The 22652-nt window shown below is 43.6% G+C and overlaps 2 protein-coding genes across 4 annotated transcripts in view; one reads left to right on the top strand and one right to left on the bottom strand.

The window, feature by feature from the left end:
* Nucleotides 1-391: 391 nt before the first annotated feature.
* On the bottom strand, nt 392-13386 carry ITGB1BP1 (integrin subunit beta 1 binding protein 1). Of its 2 annotated transcripts, none has more exons than XM_001503587.7 (8): nt 13154-13386; nt 10025-10135; nt 8720-8823; nt 5829-5907; nt 4361-4497; nt 1895-1987; nt 1207-1356; nt 392-651 (listed from the first exon to the last, which is right to left on the bottom strand). In XM_001503587.7, exons 3-8 carry the CDS (start codon nt 8789-8791, stop codon nt 580-582), a joined length of 603 nt encoding a protein of 200 aa, XP_001503637.1. In that variant the 5' UTR covers nt 8792-8823; nt 10025-10135; nt 13154-13386; the 3' UTR covers nt 392-579. The 2 variants fall into 2 exon arrangements, with proteins under 2 accessions (XP_001503637.1, XP_070092022.1); XM_070235921.1 differs by lacking the exon at nt 13154-13386 and adding an exon at nt 12786-13068.
* Nucleotides 13375-22652, top strand: part of CPSF3 (cleavage and polyadenylation specific factor 3) — a 40652-nt gene continuing 31374 nt past the window's right edge. The window contains exons 1-5 of one of the 2 annotated variants that reach the window (XM_001502466.6): nt 13375-13600; nt 18030-18093; nt 19496-19593; nt 20266-20394; nt 21878-22055. In XM_001502466.6, the coding sequence (XP_001502516.2) occupies nt 13551-13600; nt 18030-18093; nt 19496-19593; nt 20266-20394; nt 21878-22055 (519 nt within the window). In that variant the 5' untranslated portion in view covers nt 13375-13550. Of the gene's footprint in view, nt 13601-18029; nt 18094-19495; nt 19594-20265; nt 20590-21877; nt 22056-22652 lie in introns of both variants that reach the window. The other variant, XM_070235920.1, reaches the window with a different exon arrangement.

Here is a 22652-nt window from a genome sequence, read left to right as displayed (position 1 = left end):
TTTAAGTTCTATTACTTTCAATATGAGCAGTAATCTTTTAAAGTTCTCTTAACGCTGAGATAAATATTGTAGTTTACTAGCTTGTTCTCCTGACAATACATTTTTAAAGTTCTACTTTTTGTGTCTTGAGTTAGCAGTGTCAGTTTCAAACCAGCATGACTCGGGTCCCCAGGCCAGACCTCTGCCTGACCAGAGCTCCAGGTCAGTGAGACCGTGTCACTGGGAACGCTGCCGAGCAGACTGCCTTAGTCTTCCTCACAAAGTCTCAACGCTGATTACTCACTGAGTGCACTTCTCTGACACTTAGGCGTTAAGCTTATTTGTGTTTAAAAGCGACAAGTGAGATTTCTTTTTTTGTCCCAGAAAGTAAATAACTTCATTGAGAGTTAACTCACTCAATAAGACATTTTAATAGAAAAGCAAAAGATCAATATTTTTACACTGCATTTTCTTCAGAAAATCTAGAGCAAGGGATCATTTCCTATTTCTGTATTAGTACATCATCGCAGATTGAAAACAGAACTATTTAGAAGACATCTGAACTTGCACATGAAGTCGACTTGCACTTGACTGCAGAATTCAGGATTTCTCAGATGTTAATACAGAGTCAAAAGCGGTGGATAAAACTTTGCAGATGGCTTGTGCTTGTTCCTACATTAAGTGAAAAGATACAGTAAGAGAGTGTTCATAAATCTCTTCCTGAACTTAATTTGACCAGCAAAAAGTATAGATCTGACCCCCATCACAGCTCTCCTAAACCTGCACCTCACCAGTTTTGAAAAGGCCAGGACACAGCCTGCCTGCATCAGCACAGCACATCACGTGCTCCCTTCCTGTGCTCCTTTGGAGAACTGCACGGGAGGTAACACATGGGACCCACGGCCTTTAGGACCATCACAGGCCAGTCAGAACAACAACGTACAGAAAAGGAGGGGGCCTCTGCAGCTGGAGGACACACCACTTTCCCTCATCTGCTTTCTGTTCACCCTGAACCTTCCCATCCCCGCACATGAGTGCTGCTCCTGGCCTGCAGGAGGTCTGGACAGCTGGCTGACCCAGGGCCTGGTAGTCCCTCATTATATTATACCAGATATTAGATACCTAATGGAGAGCATCTCTTCAGCCTTTGCAAAGACTGTAAATAGTCTCTAGTTTTACCACTCCGTTTGATGAATAAAGACTATCCAAGGTAACTTAAAACCTCACCAGGCTGTTGCATTGATAAACCCATAGGCTATATTCTTCATTGCTTGCATCTGTGGTCTTCAGAGCCAATAAGCTTTTTCCTGCCCCCAGACCGTCGTCATAACACACCATCCGGATGATTAAATACAGGGCATGCCTATGCAAAACATCCTGCAGAAGTTGGGAAAAAGAAAGATGAGACTACTTTACATGTGTCTCCATTCTTCTAACATTTTCCCATGCAGAATTTATTGTGAGGCTTCAAACAGCATATCTATCCATGGATCTGGCAGGAAGTAGTTTTATAGGTTTTTCACCCAAAGGCATGTTCCATATGCTCAGTTATGGGGCACTTTGCCGTCAGCATTATACCTTCCTACTTAAATTCCGGAAAGACAGGAGTAAGATGATCTAAGTTCATGAGCCTGTTCTCTCTGCCCAGCTTCCAAGCTGACAGCTGCTCTGAAGTGGTGTGGGGTCCCGAGTTGAGAATGCATTAGGGGCCAGCAGTGGGGGTGTTGGCTTGTGCTCTACCACACAGAAGAGGCAAAAGGAAGCCCCTATTCATTCACCCTACGAAATCGGTCACTTAAGACCAGCTGCCAGGAAGGTTTACAAACCAACCACTCTGCAAACATGAGCACACCTGACTACCAGTGGGCTCTAATACCTAAAACACATTTTTCCGTTAATAAATTATATTACTTACATACTGATCTGATGTTGATACTTTTATACCATACTTGGAAACTCCCATAATAAATTCTTCCTCCAGAGGAACGAAAGGCAACTTTCCATCTTGCTTTAAAGTAAAAAAAATTACATGATATACAGTAAAAGTTATGTTACATTGTTAAGTCTGATTAGTCAATTTTATTATCTGGCCTGAACCCTTTAAAGAATGCGGAGTACACAAGAGCCTGGCAGGAATTTCTCTCCAAAGAGGCCAAAGAAAAATATTCCCCATTTTTTTTTTCAGCCCACAAATCAGCAAAGTTCAGATCCGTGCACTCCATGAATACTGTTCCATCCCCTTGTCTTGGTGTTAACCCTCATTACAAACTGCGGAACTTCCACAGATCCCAGTGAGGTTAAAATATTCACATTAGAGAAATAAAGGTCTGTGTTTAGATTTTAAAATACTTAGAGCTTATACTAACGTCAGCACATGAAACGCTCAGGGAACACAGCTGCAGGAACTATTTTTCTCAGCCATTCTGTATCTCACCCAGGTGTTGATATGTCTAGTTCTCCCCAGGGCCTCAGGCAAGTAAACAGTGCTTGAAGAGTGGTTACTCAGCTCTCAAAAGTATCACCAGTACTTTGAGCTATTAAGTAAAACAGCAGATAACACCTGATGGTTTCCCTAGCAAATCATCCAGTTTTCTCTCCTAAGTCAGAATACTGCCCAACTTCTCTTCTCTAAAATAAAGAAGATATTGTTAGCAATCAGTAGACGTTTCATACCGTGAATGTTTTTGTGGAACAATCTGCCTACATGAAAGAAATTACAGTAAATGAGCTGTGTCCAAACACCTTGATCTTGGATCCTCACACCGCTCCATCACCTCTTGCCTGTCACTTCCCACAGTAGTTTAAAGCATTCCAAGATCAAAAGATGGGATAGGAGTAATGCTATTGCCAATAATGGAATTGTAACAAGCCCAAGTTATATGGTGATACAAGAAATTGAGCAGTCCTTATCAGCATCAAAATAATCCGAGGGCACTTTTCAGGCGAAACAGGATTAGCAGCGTTTTGGTAAAATACTTAGATTAGTTGTTGCTTGCACACTGTTGAAATGACTTTACATTCCAAACTAAAGGCTAGGATACTAATTATATTAGTTCAGACTACCAAGAGTTCTATGCTAATTGGCAAATTAGATTCGCTGATTTCCCTCAGAAAAGACTTCTTTTACTTTCATGAGGATATGAAACATTATATTTAATGATCCCATTCTCCATGATTGAAGAGACCCTACATTCTTAAGAGTAACTGATAGGGCTGGCCCAGTGGCGCAGTGGTTAAGTTCACAAGTTCCACTTTGGTGCCCCGGGGTTCACTGGGTCAGATCCTGGGTGCGGATCTACACACCGCTTATCAAGCCATGCTGTGGCAGGCGTCCCACATATAAAATAGAGGACGATGGGCACAGATGTTATCTCAGGGCCAGTCTTCCTCAGCAAAAAGAGGATCTTAGCTCAGGGCTAATCTTCCTCAAAAAAAAAGAGTAACCGATACTGAACTGATAAAGGAATCTTCCCATTGCAGTAATATCCCTTTGTTAATGAACACAAACAATGTAATTCCATTTTCTAGAAACTTGGCAAGTAATTTACCAACCCTATAGTATTAAGCCTTTTGGTTTATCCACTTCCACCATTGGCAAGTGTCTAGACCTTATAATATTTTATGCACTGACCTTATACCTTTGATTTGTCTTAATTTTCCTTCATATTGATTTATTATCTTCTTGTCCAGAATATTTTTTTTAAGATTTTATTTTTTTCCTTTTTCTCCCCAAAGCCCCCCAGTACATAGTTATATATTCTTTGTTGTGGGTCCTTCTAGTTGTGGCATGTGGGACGCTGCCTCAGCGTGGTTTGATGAGCAGTGCCATGTTCGCGCCCAGGATTCGAACCAACGAAACACTGGGCCGCCTGCAGCAGAGCACGCGAACTTAACCACTCGGCCACAGGGCCAGCCCCCAGGATATATTTTTGAAACCCACCTCACCTTAATTCTTGTTGGAAACAAGGTACGAATACATAGATATGGTACATCAACACCACTGTGAATTAGATTATTCAAAGAGCTGAAACTAGTTCACTGGAAATACAGTAAGGTCTTGCCAGACTATTTTAAAAGACAAACCTATGGTATGTAACCAGTCACCGCACTGAGCTCCTCATTTAAACAAGGAGGTCAGTCAGCCCCAGAAAAAGTAAAAGTCCTGTTCGAAGAAGGAGCAGTGTCTCTGTGTTCCCGTGTGACTCCATGTCTAAGGCTCCTTATGCCGCCTACAACTGCAGTGCTCAGTAAATATTTTAACCATGAAAAGTGTGGCTTCAGGATTAGACAGTGAGAAGACCTGGAAGAGTAAACTTCTTTCTCCAAAGCTGTGAGTTTACTCTCTAGAATCTTAGGGAATTTAAACGTTGGTTTTTTTTACCTGGGCGACATCTATATAATTTATCAACTCTAGTGGCCCTTCAAGACCTTTTCCCTCGGAGAGTTTCAGTTTCTCAATGGCACCAACATATTTTATTCGAAATTCTGCACAGGTATCCGAATTATTGTTGCTTTGTCCTAAAGATGAAAGAAAAATTATAATAGTAAGACTTCAATAGAAATAGCTGCATCACAGGGTATCCTCAACCCCTTCCCAAGTAAGAGACTGTGTCATCAGAACTTACACTTTAATAACAAGTTTTTTGATCCAAAATTTTTTGATGTAATAGGAAAAAACTTAAAATTTCACTAGCCTTTTCCTCAGTGACTCACAATATACTAAGTGTATAAAAATCTCAATAGGAATAAATTAAGTATTGATATCCTTCACTTCAAAACAAAAATAAAATGTCAACTAGGTAATGATTACCTTTAAAGAGCATAATGACATTTAATGATTTTTTGGTTTCTTCTCCCTCTTTACCATGTTAGCTTTTAGCTTTCTTTCCTGGTCTGCCTCCAGCATTCGGTAGGAAAAGACCAGACAATTTTTTTTTTAACGTAGAAGGAATCATGCTGGACGGTAAGTCCCTTCACAAAACAGATGGTACCGGGTGGAAGAAGTGTGCGTATGCTATGCAGTTTGATACAAAATTACCACAAAGGATTTTCGATGTCTGCCACGGGCAGGGGACACTATGGGATTCCTTGTAGGTTGTGTTTATGTATTAAAAAGGTACCCACATTTTTAGTATTTTAAAGGCATCTGGAAGTAAAGATAATAGACCTTACACTACCGTATTCTTTGACATCGTATGTTTCTTCTCTCCACCCACCCGACCCCCGACCTTTTATAGATTGACTAGTCCATGATCCTAAAAGGAAAAGTGGAAGGATTTTAGACAAGGAAATGAATACAGTATACTTCCCATTAGACACTAGCTGATAGGTGGATTAGAAGCAATCTTTTGATTTCTAAAGAGCTCTCGTTTTGGGTGGCTGCATACATGTTTGCAAGGGTCTGTAACAGAGTCTACCCTTAATTACCACGTGCTCCTGATGTCTAGGAGCTGGTGGATCTCTGGGTAAACAGCTCTTCTTCCTTTTAATCAGCAACATCTGTCCTACACCCCCCAAACAACATAATTCATGCTTTGCCACACCATTTCTTAAAAAGCTATTTTGAAACTTAAGTTGTTACCACGATGTTTTCTGCACATTTGCCCTAGGACCAGTTAAGAGCAGTTCGCCCACATGCCCTAGCCAACTAAGGCAATGGTTTTCACCAATCACTCCTCACCCCCAACCCACGTTCCACCAGATCTCGAGCCGTTTCTAAACTCTTGTCAAAAATGGCAGAGGAGAGAAAGAAAACCCCAAATACACAAGAACTCCTTGTGCTACCCTGGTAAAACTGTATGAACATCACTTAAAAGGTAGACAGTAAGTGATCCAACCCTGCGCTGTACCTGAGCTCTTGGTGGAATCTGTGTCGAGGCTGGCCACAGTGCTGGATCGTGACAGCCCCCCAAGGCTGGAATCTACAGACTGAGAATTAACAGACAGACATACCAATAAAAGCATAATTAGAAGCACTATCTTCTCAAGTTCTCTACCAAGCATTCAAATTACTTATTATAGTTGAAGCGACACATACAAAATCAGGTCAATTATTCAGGCAGATGGACTGTGATGGATTTTTCTAGACAAATTCTATAACAAACTTCAAAATAGATAATCCCAACTGCTCTTCCCGTAACACAATACTGGATACGTGTTCCAACACTCCCATCTAAATCAAAGCCATTGCCCGTCTCCTTACGAGATACTGGGTATTTTGTATGTGGAAACCTACACCTTGCTTTCACATTATTTCCACTGAACCCAAAAAGAACCCTGTGCAGAAAGCAGGCAGGGAGTGTGATCCTGTTTAATAAACAAGGCGAGACCCAGAGAGGTGAAGTGATGTACCCAAGGGTACACCTAGGAAATACCCTAGCTCTCCAGCGCAGGCCTCCTGCGATTGCTCCGACTAGCACTGCCTGCAGTGGCCACACGGGCTGACTGCGGACCAGAGCACAACTGTCAAGGTGAATCGCAAAAAAAACCCCAACAGAACTGTTACCCAAAACACAAAGAATCACGCATGTTAGTGAGGTTTGTGCTACAGAATTTTATACTCTCCATGTGCTTAATTTCTTCAGAAATAACACTCTGAAAACTTTTGATTCAAAAATTGGTCAACTTTTTGCACTTCAAATCAAAGTTAAATTTTAAAAGTACACTCAAATTTTTTCAACGTTTAAGAAGTGAATCAAGGGGCCTGCCCAGTGGTGCAGCAGTTAAGTTTGCACATTCCGCTTTGGTGCCCTGGGGTTCGCCGGTTCAGATCCTGAGTGCGGACATGGCACTGCGTGTCAACTTATGCTCTGGGGCAGGTGTCTCACATATAAAGTAGAGGAAGATGGGCACAGATGTTAGCTCAGGGCCAGTCTTCCTCAGCAAAAAGAGGAGGATTGGTGGCAGTTAGCTCAGGGCTAATCTTCCTCAAAAGAAAAAAAAATAGCTCAGGGCTAATCTTCCTCAAAAAAGAAAAAAGAAGTGACTCAAGGTGATTGCAAGTGATTGCAAAAATGTATCAAGTATTAAATATGCTTCTTCCCTTTTTCGTAATTGCATGTCTTGGAATCTGAGGACAGAGCTGTACGTACAGAGATGTTCATCTCTTTGTGTGTGGTACTAAAATGATGTCTTTTCATCACGTTTGTGTGGTAGTAAAACTGGAAATAACCTATATGTTCAATGGGAGGCTGGAGGGGAGTGGGAACTGAGATGCTGCCACACATGCAGACTGGCTCCCGGGACGAGCACGAGCCCGAAGTGAGTAGCAGAGTGAGCTTTTGTGCTGCACCTTGCCTCTCCGCATAGGAAACACCAGCAGCTGGGGACCCTCTGAGCAAGGAGAAGAGGAAGGGGGAAACCGTATTTTTCCCATGTTCAGAAATACAACAACAAAAGCTTACGTCATCCTAAAGCACAAATCTAACAGTCACGACTTTGCTTAGGAACCACTCGAGGCTCACCATCAGCTCAGGGTAAGACCCTCACGCCGTGGCACGTGGTCCCTTCTGCAGCTCTCCCGCCCCACCGCCCCGCCTGCCCGAGTTATTGAGGGCCTTCAGGAATCAGAAAATCAGGGCTCTGGTCCTACTCGGCCAGCAGCAAGTCATTACATCTCCCTTTATCCATTTTCAGATCTAGAAAACACGAAGCTAGGCCAGACCACTGACTCCCAGGCCAGGGTCCTCACAGGTAAGGTAACAGCAGGGAGGTTCTTGACTGGCTTCAGGATTCAAAACCATAAAGAAAACTTAATTTTCCCACCCTAAGACTGCAAAGGATTTTCAAAATGCAAGTGTCTGTGCTTCTGGCTAGCATATCAGATCAGTGATGCACTGACTGGAAATTCCGAATGGCCATCATGTGTGTATTCGTTCACTGAGGTGTGCCCATTACTATTCAGTGTGGTGCCCACAGGCTAGTGTGAGGCATCCTCCTGGAGGGGGCTACTCCCTATATGCTGGGCCATGGGCTCCTCCTGCCTCATCGAGTCCCAGCACTGAGCACACACACAGAGCTCACAAGGGTGGAACATGATCAAAAGGCTCTTTAGGGACTAGCCTGGTGGTATAGTGGTTAAGTTCACACGCTCCACTTTAGCAGCCTGAGGTTCGCGGGTTTGGATCCCGAGCATGGACCTACACACTGCTCATCAAGTCATGCTGTGGACACATCCCACATATAAAATAGAGGAAGATTAGCACAGATGTTAGCTCAGGACCAATTTTCCTCACCACAAAAAAAAAAAAAAAAAAAGAGGCTTTTTAGTAGTAAAAATGTAGGAACCACAGGACCAGGTCCAGTGGACTAGGACTCAGGACTTTAAGGTCCCTTCACATTCAAATACCCTACAAGGGTTCTAATTGCAGCATTTGCCTCAGGATCCAACTAACTCACTGAAAAGTAAACAATTACAGTTATGTACACACACCACAAATCTTTAATTGCCTTCAATTCCTATCGTGTAAAAAATTTTAAAATCAGTGTTTGTTTCAGTGAGACAAATCATATGTCCTGTCCCATCTAGGTTAGTGGATTTGAGAATTTCAGAAAATCTACCAAAACAAAATAAAATTAAATCAAGCACAGAATGTGTGTCTACCTCACAAAATGGATGCTAAAACACACCTAGTGTGAAGAATATCAGGTCTGCCATGGTTAGTACCCTTTACGCAGTATCAGTTAGAAGAAACAAAATTCTCACTGACTTATGATCCCGTCCTAATTCCATCTCCCCTACCTTGCTCTTAGTACTGATTTCACTACTTTGGGAACTGCTGCTACTGTGTCGTTTTTTCCCTTTCCGAAACATTTTCCACCATAGCTTGATCCAGAAGAGTTCCCCTAGAAGAACAAATGTTAGTTAGCTGTATCAAGAAAAACAACTTTAATCACTTTATGCATAATAGGAATAAAAATCATCAATTCCTTCCAGTTCCACGGTATATTCCTCTTACTTAAGACATAAACATCTTCCTTTGACCACAAAATTTGGATACTATTCTTTTTTATTCTTTTTAAATTTCAAAAATCTAATCCAGCCCGGTGGCGCAGCGGTTAAGTTCGCACGTTCCCGCTTCTCGGCGGCCCAGGGTTCGCCGGTTCGGATCCCAGGTGCGGACATGGCACAGCACAGCAAGCCATGCCATGCTGTGGTAGGCGTCCCACATACAAAGTAGAGGAAGATGGGCACGGATGTTAGCTCAAGGCCAGTCTTCCTCAGCAAAAAATGAGGAGGACTGGCAGTAGTTAGCTCAGGGCTAATCATCCTCAAAAAAAAAAAAAAAAAATCTAATCCAATGAATCAAAAAGGCAGAAACCTTCTTATATCTTGAGGTGTGAAAAGCCCCGTTCTCAGAAGTAGCAGACATATGTCCTCTAGTCCTCAAGATATTCAAGTGCCTTCCTTCTCTTTAATCAATTCAAGACATCAGTAAAATATGTAACATCAGTTTATCAACCAAGATACTGAGATTCAGTGACTGTCTCAGGTTCACAGTCTTTTGGTGGTCAGGCTAAGAACAGAAGACATACATACTCCTCAGAAACGTGTATTTTTCTTGAAGTCTTGAGCTATCTTTAGGTAAAAGCTGACATAAGAACATTCCTACTTGTTTCAGTAAGGCCAGGGAAGGAGGTGACCTTAATGTTCCCAGAGTCAGTCTTACATCTATCTTTTTTTAAATGAATGATTTACCCTTGTCCAATTCATGGGTGCACATACATTATACTTGGAAGATTATTAACTAGCCTGCACAATGTTTCATAGTTCAAGTACTTCCGAATACACTGTCCCATCTTATCCTCACGGCAACCTGGGGTCACATGCATTTGCTCCTACGTTTTCTAAGGGTCTGTCTGTGCCACATAGTATGCTCAGGCCTCCAGGCCCCCACCCTCAGGGCCTAGAGAAGGTAAGTTGTCATCTCCATTCTACAGATGAGGGAACTGTGACCCATCTTTCAAGAGGATATATGAGTAAGATAACCTAGCAAATTTCTACCAAAGATTGGATTCTGCAGAAGAAACAAGGGAATCTGCTTACGATAGAATCGAATACTATTTTATCGTCTTCAAAGGTTCCACAGATAGCAGTCTGCACAGATGGCTTCCTTTCATTCTGACATGGTCAATTCTCGTCAGAAGAACAATGCACCTGGTGAAGGAAGAAGAAGGGGTGAGCAGGGGTGATCAGTGAATATCCCTGCTCCAGGGAACAGTTTCTCCCACTGTATTTGGAGACCCCACTGTAAGTCCACTCACTAGGGTCTGACCTTGGGCCACTTACCCTAGACGTACTCCTGAGCCCAAGCTTTTTAATCAGCCTCATCATCCAACCTATTTCTATATTTTTGCTTAATCTGTGGAATAGCAGGAAAATCTGATTCATTCACTCAGTCCTGAGTAGTGAGTGAGCACCCACCAGGTGCTGGGGATACATCCGTTATCAGACAGACAAAGCCCCTGACCTCAGGGAGAGGAGACAGACCCACGAGAAAACCAAACAGAAAACACATTGTCAGGAAACACACATCCCTGTGAGGGAAACGAAAACAAGTCAAGGAGACACAAGTGACCGAGGGAAGGGGGAATATTTCAGGAAGAAAAAAATGCCCTGAGGAAGTGGGAGTGAAGACCTGAGCAAAGTGAGGGCAGCCACACACGCGGAGGAAAAGCATTTTGGGTAGAGAGTTCAGCCAGTACAAAGGTCCTGCGGGAACACGCCTGAGGCCAACAGGACTGGAGCAGGAGCAGGAGGGAGAGTGAGAGACAAGGAGAAGGATCCGCAGGAGGACTGGCAGGCTGGGTTTAAGGGAAGACGCTAGAGGCTTTTTACAAAGCAGTCAAGTGATATGATCTTTCTGTTTTAGAAAGATGACTGGCTGCTGGGTAGGAAACGAACTACACAGGCTCAGAGTAAAAAGGGAGACCGAATAGAAGGCCACCGTGGATAACAACTTGTTGCAAATGATAGCCTGGCCATCAGTGGATACTTCTTTGTAAGAAAGAGATGGCAAGAGAGCCTTATTCCAAGGTCTGCACAAAACTGGGTTAACCCAGCAGCATCAAGAAGCACGTCAGCGGTCTCTTGTGGGCTAAAATGTTGGTGTATAGCATATTTAAGCACATTATATTTTAAGTATATGTAAATACATATTTCAAGATATATAACCATTTAGAATGTGATTTAAAAATAAAATTTGATTCTATTGTTAGTGAAATCCTGAAGCATCTCTTCAAATCCTTAAAATACTAGAATGATTTGAAAATCACCGCATTATACTGTGAAGACTTTGTAACTCCCGAAGACTTTCATTTCATCAGCAATCTAGGAGCCCAGGGGGAGAAAAGCATTTACTGAAGCCTTTGCTAGCTGCTGCTCTTTGGTGCATGCTCTTAAGCAAATCATTCTTGTCTCTAAATTATTCATGCATAAAAATGAGGCTAAAGATACTGATTGTCACTCGGACGTTCCACAGATTACTTAAATGCAAAAATGCCTGTAACGGAACCCATCAGCTTCCCCTCCATATCTGCGCCTCTCCCTTTCAGTAAATTATATTATTTCCGGTAGAAACCAGGAAATCATCTGCTCCTCACTGTCGTCCAGGCCCCACATCCAACCAGGCACCAAGAGCCACTGCATAAACCACCTGAAGAGCTCTCTCATCCACGTCTCTAATAGGGCCCTACATCACTAGACCATCGCTGTGTACTTTTTCATTATCTGATGAAAGCTGTGGCTCCTCAACCCATAAAAATGCACATATGCACAAAGTCTGGAATGCAGTTTAAGGAATTCATGGCCCAACCGGACTCTGTGCCACTTTAAATCTTCCACCAAGCTCCAGCTAAAATGATTTCTTTAAAATTCAAATCCCATGCCACTAACCTGCTTAAAATCTCTTGCTGCTCCCCAAACTTAGAGACCGAAGTCAAAAGCTCTTCGCCAGGACATGCAAGGTCCTCTATGACCTGGCTCCCATCTACCTCTCCAGTCTCATCTTCACACTTCATTAATCTCTAAGGAGTGTGAAGCTGCTCAAGGTTCTCAGCATGCACTATGCTCCACGTTTCCATGCTTTGCTCCCACCATTCCCTCTGCCTGGAATGCCCTTCCACCTTGTATGCACTTAGCTCTCAAGACTCGGTTCAGGCTTCTCTTCTAGAAAGCCTCCCTTGGACCTCCAGGTTGGGCTAAGGGACCTGTCCTCCACAGCTTGGGTATACACTCCGATCACAGCATAATCATAGCATACACTGTAAAGTCTGGTATGGTCTCCTCTATCTCAATCTCTGAACTGTGAGCTCTCAAAGGCAGGAGCGAGGCTGTTCATCTCTGTATTCCCAATGCCTGGCACAGCCTGGGAGAGGACATGCTTAGAGAACTGGGGAAACTTCTTGGGAGATGACCGCCAAATAACAACCCCCCTGTACTGAACACCTCCAGGCGCCGCCCAGCGCTAGGTGCTGTACCTCACACCTCTAACGCTCTTTACTGCAGACCCGCAAGGCTGCCTATTTCAGCCCCTTTCCAACGAGGCAGCCAAAGCTACAAGTTTAAGCGACTCGCCCAAGGTCTGCAGGCTAACAGTGGGTGGGCCAAGTTTGGAACCTAGACAGACCTGGCTCCAAAGCTCTTTCCGGAGCCCACCCTGCTCCCCACGTATCCCTCACTGTCGTGAGCGCCTGCCACGTGCGGGTGCGCAGGATGACAGTAAACAAGGCAGACACGACGCCTGCCCTCTGCAGTGAGGGAAAGGGGTTGAAGCGGAGGGGAAGCCCCAAAAGTGAGTGCTCCTCACCGCCCCACAAAGCAGAGGCTGACACGGGAAGAGGCCCTGCGGCTGCCCCACTCCCGTCGCCCTTCCCACGGGACCGATCCGCACACGACACCGTCGTCACAGGTGCTGCAGTCCCAGCCCAGACAGGAAACGGGCACCGGAGCACCGCCTCCTCCCTCAGGCCGGGCCCGCTCTCACCTCGGCCGCCCACCCCGCACCACCTCGGTACCCGGGTCCCCAACCCGAGGAGGGCAGGTCCCCGTGGATGGAGACCGCCGCCCCCGCGACCCCACCCATCCGCCCCAGCGCGGCCTCCCCGCCGGCGCCGCCCTCTGGGCCCGCGTTCCCGGCCTGGCTCCGCCCGGGCGCGGCGAAGCCAGGGCTCTCACCTCACAGCTGCTGGCCCATCCCTGGGGTCAACTGCGGTGGGGGTCAGACACCTACGGCCCCAGCAGCCGCCGCCGCAGCAGGCACTCCAGTTCTTAGTCCAGTGCCACCTTTTCCGGCCCCCCGGGGCCCCATCCACCGGGCTCCACCTCCGGCATGTGGCGCAGGCGCAGTCCTGACCCCGCCCCAGGTTTCTGGACTCCCGTGGGGAGGAACCTCGCGAGCGGAGTTCTCCGACCGGAAGTCGAGGGGAGGAGCCTAGTGTCGCGGGCGCTGGAGTGCCGGAAGCTGTGTTCTGTGTGGATGGGGTTCTTTCTTTGGTTCCCTGTGGCTGTGCTTCCAGTTTAGACAGACTCCGGCAACCGGTTCCTCGCCTCACTGCTCCTTCAGACTTCCGAGATGTCTGCGATTCCCGCCGAGGAGAGTGACCAGCTGCTGATCCGACCCCTGTAAGGGACCAGCGAGAGAGGGAGAGAAGCCGCGGGCTGTGAGGGGCGAGGAGTAGCCGGGTGGCTGGCTCCTCGATGGCCCCGCGCCGGCGTGCCTCGGCTGCCTGCCCTCGGTCCGCGGCTGCGGCCAGGCTCTCTGGCTGAGGGGGTTCGGAGAACTGTTGATCGGAAGGAGCCTGCTAGGTTGAATGGGATTTTGCTTTTTCTTCAAGCTCAGGAGAGAGAGTGTTGGAGTTGGGGGGCGGGAAAAAAAAAAAGGTCTTTGGGGCCGCTGGGCGCCTGTACCTAAAGAGTGGGAAACCCTGAGGGAACCGGTGATGCTGATGACGGCAGGGTGAGATGAGGGCCTGAAAAGGCAATAGTAGTGCGAGGAGGAACTGCGTCTGTTTCTTGTTACCACCAGGACTTAGCATCTGCCAAGACGTGAGAGAGAGGAAATAAATTAGGGACTTGCTGTGATTTTGACCTTCTGACTTCAGACCCTAGCAGAATAAGGAAGGTAGAAAGTTGGAGAGAAGGACAAAAACTCAGCCCTTGATTGTCCATAAGAAGGCTGGTCTTTCAGTGGACAGGGCCTTCTGTCGGAAGCACTTCACAGATCTGGAATGCTGCTTAGAAGGGGAAATATAAATGTGGAGAACTTATTGTCTTCTAATGGGCAATTCGAATCCACAAACATGTGTTTCTTGTTAGATCTTAGCCCCACACGAAGGTGTGCATTTTTCGAGAGGAGGAACCTATCTCCTTTGCACAGCCTCAGTAGGGACTCAGTGAGCGCCTACTGGGGACATAACACAAGTTTCCCACTGCTTCGTTGGCACCTGTCATCTCTCGCTGTACTCAGCGAACACTGAGCAGGTGTCAAGCACCAGGCCAGCCCGTGGGGATACAAGTGACACAGAGGGCTGAGCTCATTGAGTTCACCCTTTGAATGGAATTGCAGTGCAAAGTGGAAGGTACTGGAGGGATAGTCTGGAATAGCAGGAGAGCATTACTCTGGAGTCAGACCTGAAGTCCAGTCCCACTTCTGTCACTTACTAGGACAGCAGCCTCACTGAACCTGTTTCCTCATGTGGGAATAATAGAGCAACACTTATCATGAGGAGTAAAGATCACGTACGTGCTCAATAAATGGTACCTGTTCAGAGAGTACAGATGGACATTGCACTCAGTGCCGTGAGAGGATAGAAAAGGGATTTCTGACAGACTAAGAAGAAAATACTATCTCATATGTCCTGGAAAATATGATGTGTGGGCTGAGTCCTAAAGAATGAGTAGGAATTAAACACAGGTAAAGAGTGAGGGCAGGGATGGTCCAGGTAGAGGCAGTGGCAGGAGTGGAAATGAGAGTGGTCACAGGTTGTGGCCAGTTTCCTCATGGCTGTGGCTGAAAGATGAGCACATGAGGTGAGAGGCTGTCAGGGTCCACCTTATGAAGGACTTTGTATACATACTAAGGATTTGGGGACTTTATTGTCGGTTACATGGAGCCAACGAGAGATTTTAAGCAGGGATGGGACATAGTGGGAATTATGTTTTAGGAAGATCGAAGATCGCTCCTAGCAGCAGTACAGCAGATGAATAAAAGGTGGATTAAGTGGGAGGAATCCAGTAGGATGAAATTGAAATGACCCAAGTGATAAGCAGTGAGAGTTTGGAATGAGTGGAATGAGCAACAATGGATTGGAAAGAAAAGATTTGAGAGAGTAAGGACATGAAACCTTCAGAACTTTGTAACCGATCCGATGCATTCGAAGGTGCAGTTGTGGAAGGCAGGCAGGGCAGAGAGGAGTGTTAGGGTGACTCGGATTCCTAGGATGGGCAACTGGTAGATGGTCATGTTAGTCACTTAAGGAGTACAGGAGATGGGGCAAGTCTGGGGTAAATTTGGGAGTTTTGTTGTTTTATAACAGCCTTATTGAGGTGTAATTCACATACAGCTCACAGATTTAAAGTGTACGATTCAGTGGGTTTTAATATATACACAGAGTTGTACAGTCATCACTGCTGTCTAATGAACATTTTCATCATTCCTAAAAGAAACCCAGTACCCATTAGCAATCTCACCCATTTTCCCCCAACTTCCCTAGCTCTAGACAACTACTGATCTACTTTCCATCTCTACAGATTTGCCTGTTCTGGACAATTCATAAAAATGAGTTACAATATGTAACCTTTTGTGACTGGCTTCTTTCACTTAGCATAATGTTTCCAAGGTTCATAATTTGGGAGTTTTTACTTATTCAATAAGTATTTCTTGAGATTTACTGCATGTCAGTTACTGTAACTATACAGTGGTGAGCAAAACAGACAATGTTTCTGCTCTTATGGAGCTTTCATTTTAATAGTGAAAAACAACTCATAAGTAAGTAGATGCAATAATTCCATGTAGTTGTGTTACGATCGAATGGCGTGAAGGGCAGATGAGAGGAGGCAGTCAAGGCCTCTGAGAAGGTGACATTTGGACTGAGACCCAGATGATCCAGAGGAGCCAATCATGTCAATATCTGAGGGCAGAGCATTGCAGGAAGAAAGAAGAGAAAGCACAGGGGACTGGACGTGAGAACTCATTTGGCATGTTTGAATGTAAGGTGCCTGTGAGATATCCCAGTAGAGATACCTAAACCCCAAGTGTACATTAGAGGTCTGGAATTCAGAGGAACAATCAGGGCTACAAATATAGACTTGGAAATCACCAACGTGTCAAGAACGTGAGAATGAAGATTGCAAAGACTGAGAAGAGGGCCGAGGAGACAACCCTTGGAATATTAACATATGAAGGGTGGGCAGAGGCAGCTGAGTGTGAAGGAACTGGAGGAAAACCAGCAGGACAGGATGAGAGCATGAAGTCAGAGAAACCAAGGGAGAAGGGCTGGAAGAGGGAATGAGGAGTGAGGGTGACAGGCTCCCAAGAGAACAAGTAAGATAAGGACTGAAAAAGGCTGTTGGCACTTAGCAACAAAGAGCTGCTTTGCAAGGACAGTTTCGGAAGAGTGGCTGGGAAAAGCCAGATTGCAGTGAACTGAGCGAGTGGAAGTGAGGAAAGAGAGGCAGAGAGTGTACACAGCTCTTCTAGGAAGCAGGCTGGGAAATGGAATAAAGTGGGAGCTAAATGAGGTTAGAATTAAGGGGTTTTAATTTTGGAATGAGAATGACTGCAGCATGTTTAAATTCTAGTGGTAAAGAGAGGATGGCGAGGGAAATGTCAATGATATAGCAGTGTTCAGTTCCTCAGAAGGAGGGGATGTATAGAGTGTAGAACCATGGTGAAAAGATTTGCTTTAGACAGAATGAGAGTCTGTTCTCCTCTTACAGGAGAAATGGAAGGAGAAAAGATGTGGGTGGGCTGGTAAGTGAAATTGAGGAAATTGGCAAATGAACTGTGTATTTTTTTGATGCAGAGAAGGCCCATGCCCCAAGTGAAGAAGAGGATAGAGGGCTGGAAAATTTAGGAAAAGGGAGAAAGTTTGAAATAGTTGCTATGGAAACTATAAGAGAAAACTGAGCTAGGGACACTTAAGGGGGTACGGAGAGGGCCAATTAAAGTGAAAAGGCCAGGAATTCATGGTAGCGCCATGGCTGATTTTCTTTGTCGCCTTCCTGCTTGGAGGTAGGACCTCGGTTTGAGGATAGATGTCTCACGTGTGTCTTCTAGTAGACTGAGTTCCTTGAGGTCAGGGTCCTAGTATTAGGCATTTCCATGGGCTCAGCACTTAATCCAGTGCTTGGCAAATAAAAGCTGCTTAATGTTGCATGAGTGAGCGACTCAACCTAGAGTAGGTGGGGAAAGGCAGCAAAGGAGGTGAGGGATTTGAAAACCAGGTGAGGTTTTGCTTAAAGTGTTGTGATCATTGGAAATTAGGGCTGTTTTATTCATTTAAGAAGAAAGGAAAATTGTTGAAGGTACTTGGTATCAAATATACGAAACAACAGAAGGAAGAAGGGAAAGGGACTGAGGTTCACAGAAATGAGTAAGATGTCTACTTAAATTTAAGCTATTTGGCAAATGCATATAGGACCTTAAAGAAAATGAAAGAATTTTGAAGTGCTTATGGGTTTATACTTCAGCGCTAATTCTAAAAGTATTATTGAATACTCTGTATCACTGCTGGCTTATATTTTGAGTACGGCATAATTAACCCTAACGTTCGGAAGACTGAATTTAACCTTTGGGCTTCTCGGATTTGTACCACCTTCTCTCAGTTTTAACAACTGAAAAATCCCTGAACTCCCGAAGGTCACTTTTCATCTTTTCTCACATTAACACTCTTCTTCCCAATCTTTATAATTTTGTGGAAGTCTCATCGGCCTCAAGTGAGTTGCTGTCATCAAATGGGGCATAGTTTAAGTTGTAAAAAAGTTTGAATTTATTGGGCATGATTTTGGTTGTTTTTTAATCATTTTTGTTTCTCCCCTTAAATGTTTACAGTGGAGCTGGACAAGAAGTAGGAAGATCATGTATTATTCTGGAATTCAAAGGAAGAAAAATAATGGTAATTACTATTTTGTAGTCAGGTTAACAGGATGACTCTGTCTGCTTTGGGTGTTAGGTTTTTTCTAGTACACTAGTTATCTATTTAGCTCCCAGGAAAATGTCATTGTTTTTATATATAAACTATGCTGTATAATGTAAATGTGAAAAACTAATACACACTTCTACTTAGTGATCTGACAAAACTGAGAAGATAGAGACCAAGATTGTAAAATTGTCCAGCAGAGCAGATCTCCTGCACTCTTGCTTCTTCAGAGTCCCTCTTCCAGTCTTGGAGGGTCTGGACACCCAACTGCCCCAGTCACACTGGAGGCCCCCAAGGAACTGGCTGCCCAAACACACACCAAGCTCCAGCCGCCCCAGTGCAGCATGTGATGTAGCTGCAACTGGTTTGCAGCTTTGATGCCTAAGTTAGCAGTAGGGCCCCTGACCTTGGGGAAGGCAGACTGCTCCTTTAAGCCCCTTTCCTTATCTGAAAGATGGAATGATGAGAAGAGATGGTTTCTATGGTCCTCGTTAGAAAGGCAGTTCAGTGGCTCATCATGTTCCTTTGGTTCCACCTCTCTGTTTCTCCCAATCTTAAAAGAACAGGAATATGCCAGACATAGTTGTCTTTTTAGTCATTTGTTATATTAATTTGGTAGTAACATCCGAAAAATGAGTATATAACTCATTGATGACTGACTCTTAAGAATTTATTCATGGGACTGGCCCCATGGCTGAGTGGTTGAGTTCCCACACTCCACTTTGGCAGCCTAGGGTTTCGCTGGTTCAGATCCTGGGCGCGGACATGGCACCACTCATCAAGCTATGCTGAGGCAGCATCCCACATAGCAGAGCCAGAAGGACCTACAACTAGAATATACAACTATGTACCGGGAGGCTTTGGGGAGAAGAAGAAAAAAAAGCAGCAGCAGCTTGGCAACAGATGTTAGCTCAGGTGCCAATCTTAAAAAAAAAAAAAATAGAATTTATTCCTTAATGCCTTAAAATACTTATACTGCCCTGATCAGGGAAACTTCCCAGTTCTAATCACTGTCTCCTCATAATAGTTAGATCTGGTAGTAGTAAATCTATAAACTTTTTAAATGCTCACCATCTTCTGATATCAAAGTTTTTGAAAAAGAGTTCGTTCATTGTTAGAGTGACTACAAAAAGTGCCTGTTAAGAAGATGTCTTGTATTTTGTGTCCTGTGACCCTAAGTGTCAGCTATATTTTATACTCGTTGGGGAAGTTAGAATTGGTAATGGCATATTTGCCACATTTAATAAGAATTGCATTCCAAATGCTAGTGTATAGAGTCCTTGATTCTGTATGTTATGAATCAGTCATAAATATTGTCTATTTATTGGATGAATTTAATAAAATGTGTAGGAGATTGTGATCTTCTTTTCTCTTTCAGTTGGACTGTGGGATCCACCCTGGGCTAGAAGGAATGGATGCTCTTCCTTATATCGATTTAATTGACCCAGCTGAGATTGATCTCCTGCTAATCAGTCAGTAAGTTTTTTTCTTTATGAACAACACTGTTTTTCAAGGACTTTTACTATAAGGATCATTTCTTTACAAGATTTTAAAATTCTGGTGTTTGGAAACAGTAGTTTCTACCAGAAAGCATATTGTAGACATCAAAGTCTAAGACAGCACTCCATGTTGTCATCACAGGTTAGAGAAGTTTATTATGAAAAACTTACTTTCCTACCACTCAAGTAAGTGAGAAGGAGACAGCACATGCCTTGGATCACTGTAAAACTTGAGACCAGGAAAGTCCTTTCCCAGAATATCTCCTTGGGGTCACTGTCTTATCACCTTCCATAGGAATTTCATTTAAAAGCAGTGACGCGTTCCAACTTTATATCACTGAAGTGCTTGCTGTAATTCCTGCTGCAGAGAGTAGGCTTGGGTGTGCTCTTCCGTCTCTAACGATCAGTGGTAAAGTATTTCGATGTTTAAAAAATACTTTTCCTGTCTTTTTCTTACACTAGAACTGGATGCGTTATTCTTTCCGTCTGCACACACCTACCCTTGGTGTTTTAAAAGTATCAGTATGCACTTGTTACATAGAACTTATTACAGTAGTTTTCATTACATCTAGTATGCATATAGTATACATATAGTATCCATCAGGATTCTATTTTAAGAATTGACAGAATCTCTTTGTTTCTTTTTAAGTTTCCATTTGGATCACTGTGGAGCTTTGCCCTGGTTTCTACAGAAGACAAGTTTCAAAGGAAGAACATTTATGACTCATGCCACAAAAGCTATTTATAGATGGCTTCTTTCAGATTATGTCAAAGTTAGGTAAATTACATGGATTTGATTCTACGTAATACATACGGTTCAAGATATGGATTATTTTGCATTTTGAAATAAGATACTCTCTTTTTATTCTGAAGGATGTCAATAATTTAGTCATTCAGTAACAATTCATCAGCACCTTCTTGGCCTTCAAGTCTTTATGTAGTTTTTACGTATTTTTAAATCTTTATAATATAGGTAAGTTGTAAGGTATGATAACAATATTTTATAAGTAGAATTTCATAATTTTGTTAAAATTTAAGACCAAGTACATTATACAGTGATATATAATGAAATCTTATTTTAGATTATTTGGTCAAAGTAAACTAACTACCTTAAATGAAAAAGTTCCCTGGGGAAGTTTTTTCCAGTTGCAAGAGGAAGATCTCCTTTATCAGAAAGTTTGGAGCATTTTTGTAATATCTACAGCACAAATTATTAGCATTCAGAAGTTTACTATTAAATGTATATATTCTAAGGGTAGCTAAGATGCAATTTGTTATTCTTCATGTATAAATGCAAAAGAATGCAAGAGTTATCCTTAGTAATAATTATACTAGTTAACACTAAATAATGCTTACCACAGTCAGGCACAGTTCTCAGTTCTTAACATATGTTAACTCATTTACTCTTCATAGCAAGCTAAGGTTTTAGGTTCCATTATGAATCCCATTTTATAGATCATGAAACTGAGGCACAGAGAGGTTAGCTAATTTGCCTGTGAGGGTCATGGCAAGAGACAAAGCTGGAATTTGGATCCAAGTAGTCTGGCTTCGGAGTCTGTGTCCTTAACCACTAGTCTCTTTTGCTTTTTTGGAAGTATATTAGCATAATTTTCGGGAGAAAACTTATGCTATACTTTGTAGAGAAATCTTTTCACATCCCTTGGTTCAATGTATGTGAGTGAGTTTATCTCTCAAGAGTGTTGGGACAGGAAAAAAGGTTGAGAAATAGTTTCCTAAAGAGGACTTTGCCTTAATTTACTGTGTGCTCTGCTTAAAATCATGCTTTGTAGCTGTACACACTAAACAGTTTTATTGTAATTGCAGGGTAAAAAGATAAACAAAATGTCCGAGAGATTCTAAATAGTGTAATCCATACAATATAATTTTAAGAAATAACGTTGTGGGGGCCAGCCCCATGGCCAAGTAGTTAAGTTTGCGCGCTCCGCTTTGGCAGCCCAGGGTTTCACCAGTTCAGGTTCTGGGCACAGACATGGCACTGCTCATCAGGCCATGCTGAGGTGGCATCCCACATAGCACAACCACAGGCACTCACAACTAGATTATACGACTATGTACTAGGGGGGCTTTGGGGAGAATAATTAAAAAAAAAAAGATTGGCAACAGTTGTTAGCTCAGGTGCTAATCTTTAAAAACAAAAAAGAACGTTGGGGATATATCATCCACAGACAGTTTCCTTGCATTCAAAGAGTTTTTAAAAAGCTTACCCTTAATTCTCTTTGTTGGCATCTTTACAAATTTAGCAATATATCAGCAGATGACATGCTGTATACTGAGACAGATTTGGAAGAGAGCATGGACAAGATTGAAACCATCAACTTTCACGAAGTTAAGGAAGTTGCAGGAATCAAGTTTTGGTGTTACCACGCGGGCCACGTCCTGGGAGCTGCCATGTTCATGATTGAGATCGCAGGCGTGAAGGTACGCTCCAGCCCTGGCAGTTTCCTCCCTGCGAGAAGTCAGTGCAGAGCCTTGTGCCACGAAGTAGTACTAAGGAAAATTCCAGAAGACTTGCAGGGTGTCAAAACACTGAAACATCAGATAAAATTCAGTTGATGCTTTTCCTTTTCAATATCATAGTTCATACCTCCATTATAATACTTTTTAGGTGAAGGTTGAGAAAAGAGAAAAGAAGTATCTCAAAAGAGTGAAGTTCCCTCACACTGTTAGGGGATTAATCCCTTTTCAGTGCTATTTAGAAAACTGATTAGGGAAGAGCTTTCTTTGTGGCTGTGTCTATTTAACATTCAAACCCGACTATGTGGCATTCATGTCCTCTTGATGCTTTAGAATCCACATGTAAGCCCCAAAGAGGGTGGACTGCACCAGGGAAGAGGGCGAATCAGGAAGGTCTTAGACGTCCTTGATGAGAAAGACTAGTGGGCGTCTTGAGAAACCTGTGCAAACACGGGTGGCCTGTGGGTCTCGGGACTGACTAGAGCAGCAGTTCTTCATCTGGCTGCGCTTTAGAATCGCGTGGGGAGCTTTTTAAAATTCTGATTCATTCAAAATCTCAGG

This window comes from Equus caballus, chromosome 15 (genome assembly GCF_041296265.1).
Source record: "Equus caballus isolate H_3958 breed thoroughbred chromosome 15, TB-T2T, whole genome shotgun sequence".
NCBI classification, from domain to species: domain Eukaryota; kingdom Metazoa; phylum Chordata; class Mammalia; order Perissodactyla; family Equidae; genus Equus; species Equus caballus.
The sequence above is the reverse complement of the archived record's forward strand: the minus strand, read 5'-3'. Positions and strand labels throughout refer to the sequence as shown.